Source organism: Haliaeetus leucocephalus, unplaced genomic scaffold (genome assembly GCF_000737465.1).
Source record: "Haliaeetus leucocephalus isolate CR32 unplaced genomic scaffold, Haliaeetus_leucocephalus-4.0 Scaffold880, whole genome shotgun sequence".
NCBI lineage: Eukaryota > Metazoa > Chordata > Aves > Accipitriformes > Accipitridae > Haliaeetus > Haliaeetus leucocephalus.
In genome coordinates, this window is record NW_010973316.1 from 2,313,001 (window position 1) to 2,327,363 (window position 14,363).

The window sequence follows — 14,363 nt, forward strand, 5'->3', positions numbered from 1 at the left end:
TGTAGAAGATTTTAGAAAATTTAGGACTATAAGGCTGTTAGAAATTAATACAGAATTAGTTAAGGTTATTAATGGCAACAGAGCTGCTCAACAGGCCATGAACAGCATTTTCAGCCTGCCGCCCAGTATAGCCCCAATCCAGGACCGGATTAAAACCCAGTCCAGCTAATCAGTAGAGACAGATCAAACAAAAGATGAAAAATCAGCAAGACAGAGGTGCTTAGCTGGGGAGTGATTAAAATATGTAGAGCTTACAAAGGTAAATGCAAAATAGTTAATGAAACAACCAGAGAGGTTTTCTCGGAATTGTGTAGGTATGAGACGTCAAGGTAAAGGGGACGAGAAGATGGCTGACCCAAGACGGACTTCGAAAACCACAGGGTGATGACCAGACAGAACGAGACAAGAATTGATGAAATAAGATGATGATGAGTGATAACGACATGGGAACCCAGATCAACTGGAAAATTACAAAGAATTTGGACTGAGATTATAAACTACCTAAAGGGTATATAAAATTGAGAGAAAATTTTGTGGGTTGCCATTCACTGTGGTGGTGGCCCAACTCTGAGTTGTTAATAAAGCAAACCTAGAGAAACCCATAACTGAGAATTTTTTAACAGAAATGATGACCACAGAATAGCAATCAGATGCGAGTGGCCTGGGGCTAACCTAAACCTTGCATTAGCATTTAGCATGAGCAATTAATATTGAGAACAAGACACAATGTAGTTCATACACAATGACACACTATGGTTCAAACTAGTGGTACAAGGAGAGAATACCGCATCAGTTCTTGAAACCAAACCTTTCAAATCACTTCAGCACAAAATTTATCCAAACACAGTGTTCTTTTTATTGTATATTAATATATCAAACCATTTAGAGCTAACATGAAGGCCACAAAAAATACTATTAAAATATTTTACAATTTTTTTTTTTTTTTTAAACATGCCATCTTAAGACAGTAATTCCAGCCTGAGATCTGTCAGGAGGGTCAAAGTTACCTATCCTATGATGTCTGTTCTTTATACATGATGTGGAATGGAGTGAGAGGACAGCAAATGATGACCAAATGCAAAGAAAAGGCAGTAGCAGTTAGTCAGAGATAGCTTATTATAAGCATTTTTCATATCTCCACCGAAATATCTACAAAAATTCCTGATAGCCTCATTCCAACACTTTGAAAACACCATGTTAGTGCACTTCAAATCACTTCTTGATGAGAAACAGTAGGAAGACGTGAAGCATTAAAGCATCCTACACATTTCGAGCATCCTCAAAAGACCATCTGTTTTAATTTTGAAAAACATTTAATAGCTGGCTAGCCCACAAAATTCAATAAAATCCTCTTTAACTGCAATATAAATTTAAAATCCAATAGCAAGGTATGTTATTATATGAAAATTTTATTATCTAGATTTTATAACCAACTAGAATGCATAGATTCGGTTTTGTATTAAACAGGGCAACTTTTCTCAGTTATTTTATTTCCTTTCTCTATTGCCTGCATTTTTTCTGATGGTTCAATAAAAAACCATCATTCTGTTTTCTTCTAATATTTCAAGGAAATTTGAACTTTATATTTTTATAAGCACTCTAGGAAGAGCTTGTTCTTGGGCAAAATCATCTCTGAAATCAGTGGAATACCATTTGGCCTTTAGACTACATGCTGGGGGAAAAAAGGGGTCAAAGGGGGGTAAGAAAAAAAAAGTAAAGACTTTAAAATGTACATGTGAAAGGGGACTGTAAAATGACAGATTAAAGTACATCCAACATTGTTACTGTGTAGTCAGAACAGATTGCTTCACTTCTCCCTTTTGATTAGTCATGATCATTTATGCTTCCATTTGCCTTTACATTCTGTTCTTGGTACTTGTGAAGCTGCTCCATGAAGCCAGGATTTGGACAAGCCACAGGCCTTGCATTTTTCACCAAGGAAAAGGCTCTAGCAAAACTTAGTCTTTCTGAATTCATTAGAAAGCCAATGACTACTGCCGCTGCACGGGAGACTCCTGCATTACAGTGGACCAGTACCACACCATCCTTCAAGAAACAAATGAAACATAAGTTGGGATATTCATTAAGTAGATAGCAACAAGTATTAGAAACTTTATATAAAAATCTATTAAGACTTATTAAAAGCTCCTCGCTGAGCTCAAAGCAAGTATTTACACATACAAGTAACTCCAAACACAGACATATAAGCCCCAAATTAAATACTTTTCTAACTAAAGCAACTTTATAATTATCAAATACTTCAAACCTAATTCATACCTTAGAACTAAAAAAACATTCTTCTGTCCATTTCCCCAGACCTTGCAGCAGCCCCCTCATGTAAAAAACAAATCACAGACCTCTGGGATACTGAGATATCTGATCTAATTGGGTGCCAATTTTAAAATAGATTTTATTTGCAGTATGGAAAGGAACTTCACTGTATCTTGTTACCAGGTTAAAAACATAGCAAGGCAGCAAACAGCTAGGCACAGAGGCAGATTTTAGAACATTTTGTAGTTCCAGTTGCACGCTTCTTGCGTACTCTGGAGTTCATCAGTGATGATTCTGGGTAAGCAGGATCATGCACAGGACCAGAAAAACCAGAAAAGATATCGTGTGATTTGCAGCAAATCTCTACCTCCCCATCACACCGCTGGTACAACTGGAGCAGCTGGTACCGCTGGTACAACTAAGGTCCCTTAAGTGGGGACTAAGGTGCAAAATCCAAAACTACTGAACCTCCCATAAATTCACAAATGTTTCTCCTGGGGTTTAAATTCAGGCTTGAATTATCTATAAAATTAATGGTTTTATCCTACTTCAACATTTCCTACACAATCTTTGAGACACCTGAATGACTCTTTAAAAAGACATTGCAAGTTACCTTAAGAAATAATGGGTGTGAGTTAACACAAAAACAACTAGACAATCTAGTGTGGCTTAGGCAAAGTTTGCAAGGCCAAGGCTTCGTCGTGTTGTCATGTTGGTATGTCAGACTATGACCTGGAAAAGACTCAGTCCAAACTGTCTGCCAAATGCCACTTTCACAAAAAAAAAACAACCCACAACAAAAAAATCCCTAACACCTAGCAACTCCATATTCTGAATAAAGGTACTGAAACATGACACAATGAGCTTAGATACTTGAGGCTAAACAAATATATTCTAGATACAAACAGCCTGCTCTGTCTGCCCTTAACAGGCACAAATTATTCAAAGGGCATTTTACCCAGAGGAAAAAAAGACCTTATAAAGCACCAGGGTTCCTTTCCAGGAACTTGATGGCTTACATTACAGACCTGGGAGTTGCAATTATCTGGTATATTAATAAACACACAGAGCAGAAAATGGTTCCTGCTCCAAAAATCTTCCAGTTTAAATAATAAGACAAAGCAGCATGAAATTGAGTGTTGTTATCCTTGTTGAAGAAATGCCAAGCTGAGACTAGAAGAATGACTTGCTCAAGTTAACACAATAAGATTATGGTAGAGCTAGGAACTGAATCTAAGCTCCTGCATCCCAGCACAATGAATTGCAATACCACCCTTTTTTGCGATGGAAATCACGTGCCCTTTGCATTGTCTGCTGGAAATCACAATCTTCATTCCCTTTCTCACATTCACAGGGGCATGCTTCCCAATCACACAGACTACAGAGTGGAAAGAGACTTGCACATGTATTTCAACTACCCAAGGAAGTGCCAGTGGTGACCTGTAAATTCAGTATGTCCTTTATAATAATGACATTAAAATTATGACATTAAGAATTAAATTTACGCCACTGCTAATGAAGCAATTCCTGAAGCCTATTCACTGTAGATCTGGAGTAGTTTTTACTGATTTAATGGGAGTTATTTCAGACATAACATACCATAATCGAGATCAATATCTAGCAGTGGCACTGAGGGTAAAAAATAAACATTGGAAGTGATCCTTTTTTTTTTTCTTTGTACAGTTCATGCTTTACTTTCCTCTTTTGCATTTCTTTTAAGTTTTTTGGTTTTGTTTTTTTTTTAATGACTGTTCTGTTGTACATTGCCAAAAATTATATAGTGATATCCACGGAACAGACCTGAAAATTACTGAACAGGAATGAACACGGGCAATAACATTAAACCAAATTTAATACTGAGAACATGTATCTTTCCTTGCTAAACCCCGTTGTTTCTTTATACAAAGATGCATTTGGCACATAATTCTTAACTAATTTTGTATTAGATACGAATACAGAATAAAAGTGAGAAACAGACTGCAGATATGATATTAATCTCTATTTAGCAAAAACTCCTTGCTCTGATCCTGACAGCCTAACCTTCGCCTACCCAGAAATGGTCCATGGTCTTCCAAGAACCTCTTAAGACTCAAGACAAAGTTTTTTTTTTTAAATCTTTATACAGAGGGAAGCAAAATCACCTGCCACCAAGAGAAAAGGTGATTTTACAGTGGATATACACAGTGGGCAAAAAGCCTCACTGAGGAAAGAAATGACAAAGAAGCATAAAGCTTTTGGTGAAGAGTCATTGGCTAATGCAGTTCCTTAGGGATCCACTTCACTTTGCAGCAGTGCCAGGGCTTTTTCTTCAGGAGGAACAGAGGGAGCAATGAGAGATGTTCATGAATGAGCTAAGATTTCCTCCCTGGAAAGACAAGCTTTCAGAGGCTTTATAATTAGATACTAAACAAAAAGATCTTAAAAATCCCTCATTCATAGCACTATGATCTGACATGGGTCACTTCACATGTCATGGAAAATCTGCCTGCCAATCTGGAGCCTAGAAGAAAAGGTGAGCTCTGATCAGCATCAGAATTTGTACCATGGTATCTACAGACTTGAGCAGTTACAGTTTTAGAAAAGTCAATCCTGTTACAAGTACCAGCTGGCAGTGACTTTCTGAACAGCACAGGCTTTACTTCATTCTCAAATTCAAGTGTTGTCATACTCCTTCATTAAGTTAAACACATTCTAGTAGTAATTTCTCATATATCATGCTCTCTCACCAGTGAACATCTATCCCTCCCCCACATCAGCAGATGAAACAGTAGTATCTCTTTGTGATTACTTAAACAGAAGAGCACTTGATGATACAATTTATCATAAGCTCTTTTAACACTATTTTGACAAAGCAAATAAAGTGATTCAAACCATCTGGAGATCTGTCTCCGCATAGTACTATCACATGCTTCCTGAACTGATCCTGGAGAATGTCTACTCCATCAATTACCTGCTCTTTCACCCAACTCTCCCATTAGAAAACTATTAATATTGCTGTAAAAGTTTTCAGGAGAACTCCTTAGCTTACAAAACAGTAACTGGAACATAAACACCAGAGGCAGAAAGCAACACTACACAGTTATGAATGGCAAGTCTCATTTAGAAATGGAGTGGAAACCGTAACTAGAAACCTTGAAAAGGTCATTAAGTGACAATGCGTATCGCATAGCTTGTAAATGATAAATGAGAGAAGGAAAGAACATTGTGTGATTAAAAAAAAGGTGGGGCAAGATTATCTTCTTTTATCCCAATCTACGTAAATAATGAATATGGTAGATATGGTGGAATAACGTGTGATAAGGTTTGGTTGTCAAGTCATAGTTTTGACACCAAAGCAATGGTTGTCATAAATTACACAGTAAGCCTGAATTTAACAAATATGACTCGGGGATGGTCTTGGTTACAGACAAGTCTGCCAAGCAACCCCAGAAGGAGTCCCTTCACCCTATTTCCTATGTCATGTCTTTTTCAGGACTTTGTTAGCAGTTAAATCACTGGTTGGCTCCAAGACTACTAACACATTCTCTGACAGTCTTGGTACGTAATCATATGTGGATTCACAGCTCAGTGTGCTGCATCTTCAATGGATGACCAAGGAAAAGCACCGGGATGGCTGTTGACAAACCACACAGATCTGTAAAAGCCCTGTTAGGCTTTCTTCTAATCCAAAACAACATTCCTGATGGATAAATTATAGAAAGTAAAAAAGTTTCCCTCTGTCAGATGTAGTGACTTGGACTTAGGATGGGATTTCTTTATCTAAAGTCAGCCACTGGTCCAACTGTATTAAAGAAGCATTTCTCTACAACATAGGGTAATAAATAATCTAAACAGGATAACTACTAGCATTAATTATTGATATACTGTACCTGGATCTTGGCTTTCTCAATAAACTCAAAGCATTCTGGAAAACAGGAGGTAATATCAGTTTCTGGGAGGTCCAGAATAGAAATGGTCTTGTATATAAATTCATTGAGGAAGACATTTTGGACTCCGTATGCCACATTTAGAACATGAGTAACCTAAGACCAAAAAAAAAAAAAAAAAAAGGAATTTTCTGAAGACAGCAAGCAAAATCAGCAGTAGCAAAGGTGAATTCTTCTTTAGGGGTATACAGATTGTAACTTACACAACTGCGTTGTTCAGTTTTACATACATATGCTATCTATGGTGTGCTTTTCTCCAAGCAAGATTTTACAGCATGTTAAAATACACTGTGATAAATTTCAGTTTTCTTCTTTTGAGAGGAAATGAAAGGATCTGTGTTCAGCCAAACACAGACTGAAGTAAGGATTTTCAACAGAAAAGGGAGTTGTCAGTGCAGATCGAAAACAGAAGCAATAGGAATGAGAGCACAGGCCACCCACAAATCCCCAAAACTTCAAGCCTGCCCTAACCCATCAGCGTAATGTTCCTTCTACTACGCTACCAGTACCATTTACTGGAGCAGAAGGATTTCAGAGTAAACTATACCTGCACTTGGCAGGCAAGACCACCTCTGGCCTCCTGCCATCTTTGTTGTGTCCAGGCTACGGCCAGGTTGTGGGTTGTTTTAACTTACAGTGAAGTGACATTTAGATGGCACCAGATGCCAGACTGGTGCACTCCCTGTCCTGCAGAAGCACCACTGTCCGAAGGCCTTATCACCCCATTACTGAAACAGAGAAGAGTAAAAAGACCAAAGTTCGGGACAGACTTAGAGCTGCTGCTTTGTTTTTCATCAGTCACCATCAGGCAAGTAGGCCTGATGCTGCTTAGCATCTGAAACCACAACGCATGCGGGAATCCGTTCCAGAAAACGGCACTACACAATCATTAGTCGTGCAGCAAAGTATTTCAGCTTCTTGTGAAGCTCACAGACGTCCATCCGTCTGCAAACCGAGCAGCCTTTTAAAAGCACAAATGTAACAGTTTTTTCTTCACGTTACTTGAGACTCTTTTAGACTTTTTAAGTTCAAAAAGAAACCCACTAGCAAGCCCTACGCGAGATGCATTTTTACTTCCGCGTCACCTTACCTTGTACTTTTTCATCGTCTCGAGGTCGTGAGCAGCATCCTGCGACCCTTGAAGAGAAAACCAGCCGCTTGCCACGCTGAACCCCTTCCCAGCAGGCAGCACCGCGCCCTCAGCTCCGCCGCTCCGGCGAGCTCCGGGACCCGCTACCACCACCGAGCGCCGGCCCTTCGGACAGCGGCGACGCGCCCGGCGCCCCCCACTCCCTCCGCCGACCCCCGGCGAGGCGGGAGAAGGCGCGCAGCCGCCGCCCGGCCCCACTCACCCAGAAGCAACCAGGGCTTCACGACGCCGACCTGGAGGTCGGCGCTGAGGTCCTGCACGTAGCCGCCGCCGCCGGGCGCCGCCTCCTCCTCCTCCACCTGCAGGCAGGCGCCGCGCCACGTCTCGATGATCCTCCTGCCGGTCAGCGTCGTCACGCGGGTGCGCTGCTTCCGCAGGTTGGCCCGGGAGAAGCTACGGATCTCCTGGGCGAGGGAGTGCATGGCCCGGGCACCGCCGCTCGCCCCGCGACTGACGGCGGGCGCACCGGCCCCGGCCCCGCTCGGCTCGGCCCCTCCCCGCTCCTCCCTTCCCCTCCCCTCTCCTCCCTTCCCCTCCCCTCCTGCCGCCTTCCTCCGGCCGCGGCGCCAGACGACCTGTCATTGGCTGAGTGCGGGGGTCCCCATTGGCTGCCGACTCCCTGGGGGCGGTGCCTCGGCGCGCAGTCGCGGGGGCGCGCGATAAAGCTTCCTCTCAGGGGTGAGGGGGGGTACCGCGGTTCGTCCCGTCCCGAGAAGGTGGATTCGGGCTGGCCGTTACTGGGGTTGGGCACAGCGGCCTCCCCCTACCTGGTGCGTCGAGCCCTCGGAACGACCGGTGTGGGAAATAACTCCCTGCGAGGCCTTCGGGTCGCCCTGCAGAGCCGAGAGTGGTCCGGTCTTTGGTGGGGTCGGTGGCAGAATAGTTGGCAGTGCTTTTTCTTTAGTACTTTACAAGCCTGGGAGAAAGTTTTGGGTTCACCTAGAACTTTCTCTTTTTAATTACTCTTTTTTTATTATTACTATGACTTGTGGGGTTTGGGTCTGCCAGCAAAGAATGCAGTAATTGTAATTAAAGCAGCCTTTCAATTGAAAATGCCTGTTTTTGAAGTAAGTGCTGCTGTTTTGAAAAACAAATCATGCAGCAATGCCTGTCTGACTGTAATTGGGACTTGCTTCATGGGAAGCATGGCAACATATTGTAATCAGTTAAATGGAAAATATTAGATTTAAATATTTCTCCCCCTGCCCCCCCCCAGCCAGAGTCATTGGGCTAGTAACCAAAGGCTAAACAAAATCAGCTGCTTAGGTTCACCAAAAAGGCAAAATAAGAAGAGAAGGGAGGCAAGGTGAGGCTGTTTTTCTCCTATTCCAAAGCCACCTAATGTCCATGTTTTCATGTATTTTCTATGAAGTATTATTTGTAGTGTTATACAGCTAGTGTGTAAGTATGTGAAATTTGTGAAATTTTTGTTTCTGAAGTTAATACTGTTCACTTAAATTGTGCCAGAAATACATTTTGCTTTTTTAACAATCTTCCATGCCGGTTTGTCAAATAAGCATGTGCTGCTACAGTACTTCCACTCCAGTGTTATAATACTCCTCAAACCTGTGCTGGCAGGGTATGACAAATTTGAAAAGATCCTTCTGATACTTCCCTAGAATGCAGCACAGAACAAAGGCAACTTAGTTCCATGTAAAGAGGTCTACAAATGCCCTGTCAATTCAAGAAGCAGAGAACAGTGTTAGGAACTGGAAGAGCATAAGTTATTTCTAGGAACGCCAGAGGCAATCTTCTGACAGGAATTAGACACAAAATCTAGTTTGTCTGAAAAAGGCAGGATACCCCACACACTGTCTGGAAAAGCAAGAGTCTAAAGCAAGAGATAAAATCAAGGAAGATGCTTAGGACAGGGAGAGGAACAGAACAGAGATTTGGACCGGATCAGAGATCAAGGTAACAAAAGTGCCAAACAGAAGGCTCCAAGACAAAGCATTATTCTCAGCAGTGACTCTCTGCAACAAAAAATTAATTTTAAATACAAGTAGAAGGTTTTGTAACATTCTGCATGGTAAATGCGTATTCAGTAGCCTCTCAAAGTGGACTGTGTTTCATAGTAGTTAAAACAATAATGATGTAGAAGATGATTCATTCATTTTTTTAAGGTCTAGTCAATAATTATGATGCAATTGATCAGAAGAAAGCAATGGAGAGCTTTAGATCTGCGAGTTAAGCCAGCAATTGCATAGTATTTCATGGCTGTTCTTCAAGATTCATTGGCTACAGCTGCCCCTGTGAAAGAGCAAGAACAGTAGGGTATCCCGCAAGAATGTGGAGAGCCTCATGTGTTGAGAAATTGGCAAGGCCTGAGCAAAATTTGCTTGCAGTCCAAACCCAGAAGCCTGCCATTATAGTAGCAAAGCTGTAGGATGTGCTTTGTAACCAACCTCTGCCCTGTACAAGCATGGGGCATGCCGTGTAAGCGTTTGCAAGACTTAGCTGTGACAGATCTGTAAGATACTTACAATTAAACAATAATACAACTACATGTTGTTCCTTAAGCTCTGAGGAAGAGTCTGCAATATGTGCAGACACAGAAAGGCAGCTGATTCCAAAGTAATTGACTTGTTTGCTGCTGCTAATGTTTATCATTGTTATAACTACCTTAAACACCAGGGGTCACTACTGGACATAAAAGCTGTACTATTGTTATCTCTCTGAAATTCAAATATTCTGCAGAAGTTTATGTGCAGAATTAATATATTATTATTTACTTAGGGCATCCATATCATAAGCATTCAGTCTATCCTGAATATTCTTAGACACTGGTTTTTTGTGATGCAGGCATTTACATGCTGCTGTCAAGTTGTTCATATTTTCGATTACAAGATAGAAGAGAAGACCATCATGAGATTAGAGTTTAAAATTGGGATCTCAGTTCACAGATGAACACTTCCTCTTACATGCTTTGCTGAGGGTAGAAGACTTCTCTAAAGATATGGCAGGAGCTGGATGCTGTCTCCACTTCATGGTTAAATGTATTTATGGTATTGCTGGATCTTCAGGTTTTGAATAAGCTACTTACCGATGCAAATGCAGTAGAGTTTTAAGTCATTTTTAAGTTCATGGTTCTTCTGTTTTGTCCATCAAGAAATTCAGCAGAACCTGTTCTAGTGGGTATAAACTAAGAAATGCGTAATATAGACACTAATTATTACAGAAAGCAGTTGTACACATTCAGAAAACTCATATGGTGATATGTCCTCTCTCCCTTGTATTTGTTTCCTTCCAGTATTCATTTTGGTCTAGTTATGGCCTGTACGTACCAATGCAAAAGAGTTAGCTTCTATTAGAGAAATGATAACCAGGCATTCCAGATAGCTGAGTTTGAGAAACCAGCCTTGCACTCTGAAGAATGCATGTGTTAGAGGGTCGAACTTGATTGTAAAATGCACCAAAAATTGAGAGTTGAATGCTTATGTCAGTAATTTAACTGAAGTGGAGAATCAGACCTTAATTAGGACACTAATTACATCACATTCCAAATTGAAATAACCAGATGACTTTGAGGAGTAAGAGAAATGGGGCAAAAGTCAAAATCAGCTAATATCTAACTAATAATACAGGCTTCTGCTGGAGCCTGTACATTCATTAGTTGAAAATAACTGAGAAGTTGAAAATAACTGTGTGTACCAGTTGGTCACAGGATGACTGTGAATCATGAATGTAGTGTGGTGATGAGAAAGGCAAGCGTGACCGTGGAATGCAACAGGAGGTATTTAAAATAGGGAGAGGGAAATAATAATCCTATTGTATAAAGTTCTAATAAGCCTTTTCTGAAGTGCATTGTGCTATTTGGGAATGACCATATTCAAGAAAGATTATCTCATACTTGAAACAAGTGCAAAGAATAGCTTAAAGGTTAAATTGCATTATGTATGTTAGACTCTCATCAAAGAACCCCGTGGTACTTGCACCCCTTGGGACAGGCAGCTCCTGTCCATACTGACTTGAGCAGGAGTAGCCCCCTGGCATAGTAACTGTTTCACCGCCATTTGTGCCAATGCACATATAAGCACTTCTAGCAATGACTTGTCTGCCTCATGCACTCCAGAACGGTGTGCCCCACACAGCATGGAGGCCCTTACCTGGCACAGAGTCTCAGTTTCAGCTTTGCAAAGTTGTCAAGACATGATGCCTGCTCCTGCTGTCTTTCCTATTTCTGAAGAGGCGAGCAGTCTGGAGGCACAAGCTCAGGATCATTCACACCCTAAGCAGCAGGGCAAGATGGTACATGGTACGGTAGCTGGAGCATGACATGCTAGAGGGAAGAAAAAAAAATCCCATTTGCCTTCAGAGGCATTTGCTTTGGCAAGTGTCTCTGCTTCATGCCATTTCCCTCATGTAGAGAGGTTTTGCCTGAGACAACCACTAATTTGTTCTCATCCATTTGTTTTCCATCCTCTAGACTTGTCTACATCTGGTAGGCAAGGAAAGAATATTCTGAAGAAAACTAGAGTCTCATCAAAGTGAGAGTGAGGTTGATGGAGAACAACTTGTCCTCTGCTCCAGCCTGGTTGTGTATCTTTGTCCCATACCTCGAATGAGGATGCAGATACTATCTCTTTTGAGCTGGTACCCCGTAACATGCTTGGAAAATTTATCTTTAGTGGGACCCTGACTGTGAAGTGAGACTTATGACCCTAAAAAGCTACCAAAGTGGAGACAAAATCTTGAAATGTCATTTTATGGGAAAGAATTAATTTGTAGCAAGGTCTCTTCTGGAACTGAATATAGTGAAGAGTGAAAAGTCTGCAAGGATTCTCAGTTTTGTGTACTGAGATCACTACATTGCCAAGGTGAGCCATATAGGCCTAAGAAACTGTACGTTTGCCAATTATTGTAGGTTGGTTTGTGTTTGGTTTTTTTATTTCTAGGATGGCAGGAAGAAGGGGTGAAGGCAGGGGCAGATTGTTAAGTATATGGCATTTTAAAAGTGTTGCCATAGTAGTTGGTCTGAATGGGGAAGGTTATGGGAAGCAGGACCACACTGAAGGCTGTGTACAGAAAGTTATCAAAACAAAAAGTTGACAGAACATTCCTGCACATATTGCTGCAATTACACATACTGTGACCTGGTTGTTACACTGAAGCTTGGCTCAGTAAGGTGTTTGTTTCTGGATTTCTGGCTCTGCTAGTCTGTAACACATTAGATGTGCTAGACCTTATTGGCTTAATAATGTGCAGTTACTTGGGAATGGGGTAAGGCTAGAGGTGGTGGGAGTTGTCTTGATTTTTTTTGTGTGCTTTGGTTCTACATAATTGTGGTGCTCATTTACTGCTGCAAAGGGTTTCCCATTGTAATGGGTAGTATATATCCTAAGCACACATTTACATATCCTCTCTTCCTATACGCCTTTAACATACAAATCTATTAAAGCTATGCTTCTAATGTATGCTAAATAATTCTTGACCAGCTTTACCTAGGTAGTGTTTCTTCAGGTGAGAGCAGAGGATGCATTTTCATCAAGCCTGGAAATGGAGCCAGTTCCTCAAGTCTTTGAGTCTGTAGCCTGAGAGACTGAGTTGGTGATCTGACTCTGACAATGTGCATATGAAAGCCCAGTCCATGCTGCAAAAGACTGTGAACAGTCAGACGCCCAGTGGTTGCTCCTAATAATATTAGTAAGTCTGTGGACCTCCTCCAAACACTACCTTCTACCCCTGGCCTGAGGGGTAGGCAGCTTCTCTTTATTTTATTTATTTCAAGCAGCATTGTTTGCAGGTTCTTAAAAAGCTACCCTGAACCAGTGGTGTTTCCACTGGAGTATCTCCTGATATTGCTGCAGGGAAATTTCCCCACAAGCAAAGCCATGCCCATAACCAAAGGCATGGCCCTAAACACTTAACAGGGCATTCCTCTCTGCTTTCACCATACTTTGTGAGCAATCCATGCAAATGAGCAGGCTGATTCACTGATCTAAAGATGTATATTTTTATAGTGTGTCATGGATTATGCTGAATAATGAGCACCGAGGAATAGGGTAGAATGGAAAGCTGAAATGTTTAATAGCCATAAGGAGTATCCCTGGGGACCTGCTGGTGTGAGGGAGATCTGGCACAGCTCATGTCTGTGTTACATAAGTAGGATCTGAATTCCGCTCCCATTTGCACTTAGGTTTCTCTTCTTCAGGAGCACTTTGACTTGCTTCAGTGCAGTCATGTGTGAGCAAAGATGTGTGTGTATATATATATATGATGTTCATGTGTTATGAACCTTTATGTAAAACTGGGTATGTCAGCTCAGTAGTAGAGACACAGGCCAAGTTAATCAGGGAAAGGAACAGCCTATTAAGATGACAAAAACGTGACCTGTTTTAACAAAAATGTACACATACAAAGCACCATCCATTCAGGCTAGCTGCTCTGCAAATGTGTGATGGTTAACTATACAGTTAGCACAGACCATCAGTCACCAAGGCAGTTGTTTGCCACCATTTGTGTATTATTTCATTTTAAGAATACCTTCGCTTCAGGAAAAAGTGACTTAGAGAAGTTAACTTTGCAGTAAGGCCTGAAGAGTACCTGTAACTATCAGGAACTTCAAAAAGAGAAGAAGAGATCTGAGCTTTTCAAGAGAAATTATGTTAACATAGGTGAGTTTCTGTAATGTTTCCAAGTCCTTTGAAACCAGAAGCATGGTTTTCTTTCTCCATTTTAGGAGGCAGGGGTGAAATATAAGGTAAACATGATATTTCAGTGGCTAAGTGTTGTGACTACTCATGATTTGTTTTTTATCAGAACACTCAAAAGAGCAATTTCCATTCTGCACTTCAGCTTCTAGCAGCCTACTTCTGCATAAATGCGATGAATCTGTCTCCCAACCTTCCTGTTGCTCTGCAGGTTTATTTCGGTGGTCATTCAAAGAAAATGAGAGCTACATTAGAACAAAAGACCTCAGAAGTTTCTCTTGCAGAAAAGACCACACCTACAGCCTGGAAAGCTAAAATTAAAGAAGGTAAAATCAAAGTTTATTGCAGAGTTCTTGTAGCATCTTA

At 41.1% G+C, this 14,363-nt stretch overlaps 1 protein-coding gene across 1 annotated transcript; it reads right to left on the reverse strand.

Moving 5' to 3' along the window:
• Positions 1-1,057: 1,057 nt before the first annotated feature.
• DUSP19 (dual specificity phosphatase 19) lies at positions 1,058-7,820 on the reverse strand. The gene is made up of 4 exons (XM_010583234.1): positions 7,550-7,820; positions 7,288-7,334; positions 6,141-6,293; positions 1,058-2,046 (listed from the first exon to the last, which is right to left on the reverse strand). The coding sequence occupies exons 1-4, from the start codon at positions 7,767-7,769 to the stop codon at positions 1,825-1,827; spliced, it is 642 nt and encodes a 213-aa protein (XP_010581536.1). The 5' UTR covers positions 7,770-7,820; the 3' UTR covers positions 1,058-1,824.
• Between the last annotated feature and the right edge of the window lie 6,543 nt (positions 7,821-14,363).